General features: G+C 48.7%; 1 protein-coding gene and 1 long non-coding RNA gene across 2 annotated transcripts; one reads left to right on the forward strand and one right to left on the reverse strand.

The window, feature by feature from the left end:
* Positions 1-246: 246 nt before the first annotated feature.
* Positions 247-3,045, reverse strand: LOC146760362 (uncharacterized). Its single transcript, XR_014947630.1, has 3 exons — positions 2,980-3,045; positions 1,427-1,501; positions 247-515 (listed from the first exon to the last, which is right to left on the reverse strand). It is a non-coding gene; the product is annotated as an uncharacterized LOC146760362 (long non-coding RNA).
* A 13-nt stretch (positions 3,046-3,058) lies between these two features.
* On the forward strand, positions 3,059-5,226 carry LOC146760363 (inositol 1,4,5-trisphosphate receptor-interacting protein-like 1). The gene is made up of 2 exons (XM_085551419.1): positions 3,059-3,164; positions 4,025-5,226. Exons 1-2 carry the CDS (start codon positions 3,059-3,061, stop codon positions 5,206-5,208), a joined length of 1,290 nt encoding a protein of 429 aa, XP_085407545.1. The 3' UTR covers positions 5,209-5,226.
* Positions 5,227-7,947: the final 2,721 nt, after the last annotated feature.

Genomic DNA, 7,947 nt, shown 5'->3' on the forward strand with positions numbered 1-7,947 from the left:
TCAGTATAGAGACAAACTCAACTTAGACTGTGAGCACATCTGTATATTCTTGATTATCTTTTTAAGAAAACTAAAAGAAATATTCCTGAGTGCTCCACTGGAAATAGTCAGCAAATAAGATTCAGTGTTCATGGAAGAAACCTCTATTATCTCTGAAACAAGTTAGCATAGCACGGGCAGTCAGCAGCCAGTGCTGCATTTACACACTTAGAATGAGAAAAGGAAAACCTGAAATTTCACACAGCATTGAAAAGAAAACTATTTTTGATATCTTAAGGCAGATGCTGGGTCGTGGTCTGATGTGTTGTGGTTCAGAAATAAAATAGGTCTTTAAAAGGAACAACAGCTCTCTTTTCTCTGGAGGAGAAGTTCAGTGAATCCTTTCAATTTCCAAAGGCGTAGAGGTCAGACTGCCCCGTGCCCTCACTGTGTGCTTTCTGCATGAGGCTGAGATGACTTGTGTGATCTCATAGGCATGGGCTGCTTTAAAGACTGCTTTATGCAGTACATTCTGCCTGGAAAAGCAAACTTACTTTTAGTATTCCTTCACACATGATTTTGCACAGACGGCTTCCCAGGGAGTTGAACTCAGCCTGCACTGTGAATGGTTTGAAAAATGTCTATTATTTAAAAGTTTCATTGTTAGAACTAAACCCGAACTGTTAAGAAGGAGCCTCAGCCACAACCAAGAACAAGTTCAAACTCAACAAAAAGAATTGCTGGCCATCTCTCCCGTTCTTGTCTTTTAAAGCTACAATAACAACAGAAAAACAATAAAACACTTTCCAAGCTTGGGAGCACTTTAGCATCAGTCTTGCTGACAGGAGCACCTTCCTCAATTATATTTTCATCATCAGAGAAACTATGAGCCCACTGTAACTGGATAAAAGCCCTTCAAAATGAGAGCTTCCTTCAGTGTCTCACTCCCAAACAGAGGTGCTTCCACGTGGCAGCCTCCAGACCTCACAGTTTATAACAACACAATGACACTTAATGACATTTCTCATCGCATTTCTGTCTCACATGGGGAGTGCACCACTGGAGGGGATGCACTAGGCCATGTGTGAACTGACTGGAGAAGAACTGGAAATACGTCATCACTGTTTTGTTTAGAAAAGTACTTCTGACAAAAAATCACAGGTTTTTTGTGACTTCATAGAAAGATTTCTTTCAAAAATATGAAGTAAGACCTGCATAAAAACTTGAACAAGATAAGCATGATTTTCAGGTTAGTGAAAATCAAGCACATTAATAGACAGCTCCTGGTTTCTGCATACAGAGCTGATTTTCTCTCCGTTGTCTCACTTGAGGGAAATTGAGCAATAAATGATGGGAACCAGTGGAGAGCATCCTCCTTCCAGGGCTGCAAACTACATTTGTCTCAGTTGTGCACACAGTCTGCATTCACACTGTGGTGAGTGCTCACCTGTGAGTGTGCAGTTCAAGTGCTTGTCCGGATTTATTTCTTGGTTGTTAATGAGTATTCAGTTTAGTTGTTTACCTGAAATGCAAAAAGTAGAGATTGGAAGTTTATTGTCATGTGCAAAATTATTGAGGGTGCACTGGATAGATGCATAATGCAAGGGGCTTTGACTGGTTTGCCTACAGAGGAACCCACATTGGTGATTCTCTGAGCAGCAGCAGCAAAGCCTCACATGTGGAGGCTGACCAGATTGCAGAAGGGGAACAGGATACAAACAGTTTGAGGAGCTGCTTCACTGACATTTCCAACACTGTTTTGGTAAAGGCCTTCGCTAAGCACAGTGACCTGAGATAAGCACAGAGTCAAGTTTAACATGCCTGAGAGGAGGATCTGGAGAGGAGGATGTCAGAAGTGCTCCAGTGTTACCATGATGACTGGCTTCCCACTTGCCCCCCATTGTAGTTGCACTGCTTGGCACTGGAAGGCACCAGCCTGGAGCTCCGGCTGCAAGGCTCCGCCAAATGCAGGAAACAACAGACACCCAGAGACTGGTGAAGTACAGAAATCTGAATGCTGAATTCAGATTCAGGAAAGAATAGGTCCTGTTTCACTGGGTTACACAGCTTCTGTTGGTTAATAATATTTATTGATATCCTTGTTACCGGAAACAGAGAAGAAGAGCGATTATCTTCTGTGGAGAAACCTACACTAGGGAACCTGCTGTAGCAGGGGATTTGGTCTAGGGGATCTCGTGAGGTTCAAATGACTTCCAACCCTGTTGATCTGGGATCTCCCCTGGCTTCAGGAGGTGACTCTGGCCTTACCTCCCAGAAGTCAATACAGCCATGGCTGGGAGCCTTGTGCTGCAGGCAGCAAGGTATGCAGGTGAAGCACAGCTGGTCTGACAGCTGCCATCACGCTCCTGTCCTACAGGGCTGTCTCCTTACCTACCAGACCACTCTGTGCCTGCAGGGCTGCCTTGGTTCAACACCCACAGGCTCCCAGCCAAGCCTTTCTCTGTTGGCCTTTGAGAAATATTCCTGCCTCGTGCACATGTGATTTTGCAACATGGGGTAGACAGCAGTTGCTCCTGCTGTTTTCTCTACAGCATAAGCTCACCCAAAGGAGCCAGAGCCCATGCAGCTGAAGAGGCTGCTGCACATGTGGGCATCCTAATCATCATTGTTAGAGCCCCTTTGAGCTGCTTGGATCGAGCCATCTGGCCTTTTGCTCAGAGGACGTTCAGACCACCGGTGGCTGAGGGAGCAATCAGCAAAGGGCTGTGTGATGTCAGGTGCTGAGACTTTGACATGACCGGCACTGATCTTCAGCTTTGTTCCCTCTGTGGCATTTCAGCACTAAAATGAGTTTCTGCATATGCTGCAAATTCTTATGTTTCCTCAGGAGCAGTAGTTTTGATTTTCCTTTTCTGTCCAAATGATTTTCCAGGGACAGTGTGTTTGGAACATAACCTGTGGGGTGGCACATGAGGAGCACAGCATCCATGGGAAATACCACCCCATTTTATTTTAAAGAAAGGCCCGGGCAGCTCCCACCTGCTTAGTAAAGAGCGTCCCCAGGAGCTCTGTCCAGAGATATGCCTCCAAATTGAGGCAGTGCCGTGGCTCAGTGGCCATGTGCCCACCCTGGGCAGCTGAGAAGGGTGTAGTCGGGCAGCCCACTTGTGACATCAGCAGGAATGCATTGCATCACAACGCAGGGGATGGGTTTAGGGCCACAGGCAGGCAGCGCTGCTGCATTTTTGACCTGGGCCAATGGTGAGTGCAGCAGCAGGGGAAGGTCGGGCTGGACGAGGGATGTGGTGCAAACACCGGCCCCTGTGGGAGCACCACGGGCAGTGCTTGGAACTGTCCCTGCCAGCACTGGCCTCGGTCCCTGCTGCCACCCAGCTCCCTCGTACCCACTGCTCCTACCTGAGCACAGGGCCATGCGGCTCCTGGCCCCGCTCCCTCCCAGCCCCACTGAGCCCCTCTCTCCCATCTCTTGCAGATCATGGCTTTGGTGTTTGTTCTCGCATTGTTGGTGCGGGCGCTAAGTGTCAGTGTCAATACTGATGTGCTCATGCTCGAGAACGTGCAGCGGCGCGAGGTTGATCTGCAAAAGCACATGATACCTCCGCAGCACGAGATTGAGCAGAGGAATGAGCAGCAGAGCTGGGTGGACATGTCATCTCTGCTCTTTGCTCTGCTGGATTACTGGAAGATCTGGTTCAATGTGGGGCTGATTCTGTTGCTCCTTTGGAACATGTTGCAGTCCATACAAATGAGCCAGCATGATGAAAGCAGCAGTGAAAATGACAGCTCCAGTGGCGAGGAGGAGGCATCGGGGGCGGAGCAAGAGGAAGAGGAAGAGGTGGAAGAGGTTGAACAGGAGGAACATCAGGAGGAACAGGTGGAACAGCAGGTGCAGGAGGAAGAGGAACAGGTGGAACAGGAGGAACAGCAGGTGCAGGAGGAACAGGAACGGGTGCAGGAGGAACAGGTGGAACAGGAGGAACAGCAGGTGCAGGAGGAGCAGGTGGAACAGGGCGGACAGCAGGAGCAGGTAGAACAGCAGGAGCAGGTGGAATTGGTGGAAAAGGAGGAAAACAGGAAGAAGAGGAGGATGACGAGGAAGAAGACTTCAAAGATTCAGCACTGACAAAATTTCTCACAAGGCGTGCCCTGGAAAAGGTGGAAGGAAGGGCCACCAGGTGCCCTATAGTGGAGGAGCTGATGGACCAGCTCGTGCAGACCTTCAGATTCATCTGGTCCAACAGCTTCTTCCCGGTGCTGCAGCCCGCCATTGGGGTGGGCAGTGCCTTTGAAGGCTGGAGTCCCCGGGAGTGGGACAATGTGTACTGCCTGCTCGTGCCCATAGAGCCTCCCCCCGGGCACACCTTCCTCCTGGAGCTGGGAGATGAAGGGCACGGGCTGGCAAGGAACTCCCGCGTCCGCGTGGAGCTTCAGTGCATGTGCCAAAGGGAGAAGCAGCTGGGGAATGTGCTGTGCTTCCTCCACCACCATGAGGAAGAGCTGAGCCAAAATCAGGACCCCAGCCTGCTACAGACTCTCTGCACTGACTCCTACCTGGATGTGGAGAGAACTGTCACCTGGTTCACCGCACAGGTGGCAGCAATCTGGAAGACCACCCACCACGCGCACGCCTACAGCCTGAAGGTGCTGCCTTCCAGACGCTCCTGCAAGCTCCAGCTGACAGAAGCCTCCAGCGGGGAAAAAGTCCTCGTCGAGCTGCTGTTCGGGGTGCAGCAAGAATACTCGGACATCTACCTGACCAGCCAGAACACAGACGCCGGCTTTACGCCCAGCACAACATGGCCACAGAGCTGTGCTGTGGCAGAAAAGAAGTTCTTCCAGCACACGGCCAGGAGTACCGGACAGGACAGCTCCCACCTGCACTGCCTGACGTTGCTTGCCAGCATCTTAGTGGGCATGGGCTTTTCCACCTATGTCATCAAGACTCTTGTCCTCCACACTTTGGCCATCATCCCTTTGAAGAAGTGGCGCAGGAAGTATTTCCTGAATCGGATGGAGAATCTCCTGCGGTACCTGCGCTTCTGCCTGGATGAGAAATGCCTGAACCACTTCTTCCTTGGCAGCAAGTCGGTGCACAGCACGATTGTCCTGCCGCAGTCCTTCCGATCCGCCAAGCCGCTCAACCTCTTCCAGCACCTGGAGGAGGACCCGGACGCCCACTCCATAGCGCTGCGTGAGTTCAGGGAGCTGAGAGATCGCTACATCAGACTGCTGCTGTTCGGACGCTGAGAGAGACCTTTGTCCGAACCCTTCTCTTGTTTTGGCTGCAAGCTCACATCCTGTGAGCAATAAGACTCTGAGACCTATTTAGGAGGCCAGAGGTGGCTGTTTCCTTGTGGCAGTCAGTGTCACGTTGGAGAGAGCTTACCAGTGGAAGATCCGGCCTGTGACCAAATGACTCCATCTTGGTATGGGAGATCTGGGGATGGAACCATTGTATCTTGTGAAGGCAAGATGCAAACAGATGCTTCCCTGCTCCCTCTGACGACCATCTCTACTGAAGATCAACATCTGAACTACGAGTCATGCTGGAAACCCAGTGGTGACTAATTCTCTCTTGCTTTCTACAAAGACTCTTTGCTTTTATTTCCTATCTCTTTTCTATCACCCGACTTCCCTTCCCCATTTCCCTAAACAACAACAACTTTTAATAAACTCTTATAAACTATATATCCTGTTGTGTCACAATCTCGCCGTCGTGTGTACGTATATTGAAAGAATATAGAGGCCACTAAGATGGTCGGGGTGCTGGAGCAGCTCTCCTGTGAGAAATGGTTGAGGGAACTGGGCTTGTTTAGCTTAGAGAAGGCTCTGGGGAGATCTCGTTGTGGCCTTGCAGTACTTGAAGGGAGCGTATACAGAGGAGGAATTGCTGTGTCACGGTGTTATCTAGATCAATCTATGTCTGTGACGGGGAGGGGCAGTAGGCTCCTGTTCCCCCTGGCTCCCAGCGCATAGGAAGGGAAAATAAGAAAGGGGTAGGGAGATGGGAGCTGGACTCAAGGAAACAAACAGAGAAGTGGCAACGATCTAAGGAGGAAAACTTATTATTTTACTAATTACAATCTAATGGAAATTGAGGCTAATAAGCCAAGTAAAATAAAAGGGAAAGAGAGAGAGAGGTTTTCCGAAGACCGAGAAGCCTACTTTGAAACTGAAGGTGCCACGGCTTGGAAGCACACCCAGACTCGCTACCAGGCAGTTTGAGAGAGAGACAGCATCACTTCCGTGATGTGTTTCCCTCTCTGACTGTGAGACCCTCTGGGACATGTAGTTGTTCTCTGTGCTCTATATGATGTTATGATGTGGAATACCAATAGAAAAATGTACAAAACCATGACATTGTGAGGGTGGGCAGTGATAGGACAAGAGGGAATGGCTTTAAATTCAGACAGGGAAAGTTTAGGTTGGATCTTAGGAGGAAGTTTTTCACCCAGAGGGTGGTGACGCACTGGAACGGGTGGCCCAAGGAGGCTGTGGATGCCCCATCCCTGCAGGCATTCAAGGCCAGGCTGGATGTGGCTCTGGGCAGCCTGGGCTTCTGGTTGGTGACCCTGCACACAGCAGGGGGTTGGGACTGGATGAGCACTGTGGACCTTTGCAACCCCGGCCATTTCATGATTGTATGATGGGTGACATAAATCGCTGTCTGATTATTGTTGCAATATGCTTCTTTTCATGTGCTCTTAACCAAATACTGCTGGTGTTGCCCTGGGTGTCCTGTTTGGGGTCGTATCCTGGTAGATGCTTTACGAATACAAATGGTGCATAAAGGCCTGTATAGTTCATTAGGACCAGATCTCATGTCCATCGATAGCAGTATTATATAGAAATAATATACCTTTACATATATAAAAATGATAGACCTTTCAGAAGGGTATATAAATGCAGCACAGTGGACAAACATATATTACTCTGTCCACCTGTTTGACAAAAATGTATATATTATTTTATACCCTGAAGCAGGGGTTTTAATATTCCTTCAACAATATTTTGATATAATCATCAGTGACTATAACTGCTCTGCTCTGGATCTTCTTGTCATCTTTCTAAATGTCTGCTCCATTTTTTCATCATGTTGGACCAAAAATATAGCGTGGTGATGAACTACACAGGTCTGTTTTGTGCTGTAGATGCTTAGCCCTGGAAGTTTATCAGTAAATAAGAGAGATGAAAAATCCACTTTAGAGAGAGGATTAGGTAAAAAATTCAGCTTCTTGAAAGTAATCTGAGAGGTACTACTGACGTATTCGCCAATTAACCTGACTTATCCCAGGACTTCAACTGTCCCGGGGAGAGAGACACAAACATGGATGCCATCATGTCTTCTCTCAATATATTGCTCTGTCACACACCTTATATGCCATCCTAAATCCTGCGCAGACACGTACACCCGCTACGCAAAACCCGATGCACGCGAGAGAACCTATACACACACCTACCTAAACCCGCAGCCCACTAACTCTTAACCTACAGGCCTAACTCAGCTATTCTAGAACACTCCATCTACTCAGAACTACTGTATGCACTCATAAATCCTCGCAAAGACAACTTAGCACCCCAACATACTACAGAACTCTGTGATCAGTGGGAGGTTGGCACAGGTTTGCTGTTAAAAATGGCACTTTCTGCCCTTCTGTGTCCATGGGCTCCTGAAGGATTTGTAAATCCTTGTGCTAAAGGTGGATGAGGCTTGCACATCTCCTGCCACCTGATTATTACCTGTGCAGATGGAACATATCTCTGGGTTCTGCCTGCAGGTAGCAAGGACAGAGCAATCCCGCATGGACAGGGACTTGCCAAGGTATAGCTGAAAGCAGGTGGTAGATAAGATGAATTGCCTTCCAGCAATTTGCAACCAGAACGAGGAGAAATTTCATATGATAGTGAGCTGCAGTTCCTCCTATCAAACCTGACCTGGTGCTAAGCCTTCTAACAGCTATTGTCTCGGACCATTTAGAAGAGAGA

Source organism: Coturnix japonica, chromosome 6 (assembly GCF_054131305.1).
Source record: "Coturnix japonica strain WE chromosome 6, WE-NBRP24, whole genome shotgun sequence".
NCBI classification, from domain to species: Eukaryota; Metazoa; Chordata; class Aves; order Galliformes; family Phasianidae; genus Coturnix; species Coturnix japonica.

What these genes read in the sequence shown, in the direction of transcription:
- LOC146760363 (XM_085551419.1), top strand. Translation starts at nt 3,059, where the DNA reads ATGTGCCCACCCTGGGCAGCTGAGAAGGGTGTAGTCGGGCAGCCCACT. An exon ending in GGATGGGTTTAGGGCCACAG is followed by an intron (nt 3,165 to 4,024) that starts GCAGGCAGCGCT and finishes TTGGTGGAAAAG; the next exon opens with GAGGAAAACAGGAAGAAGAG.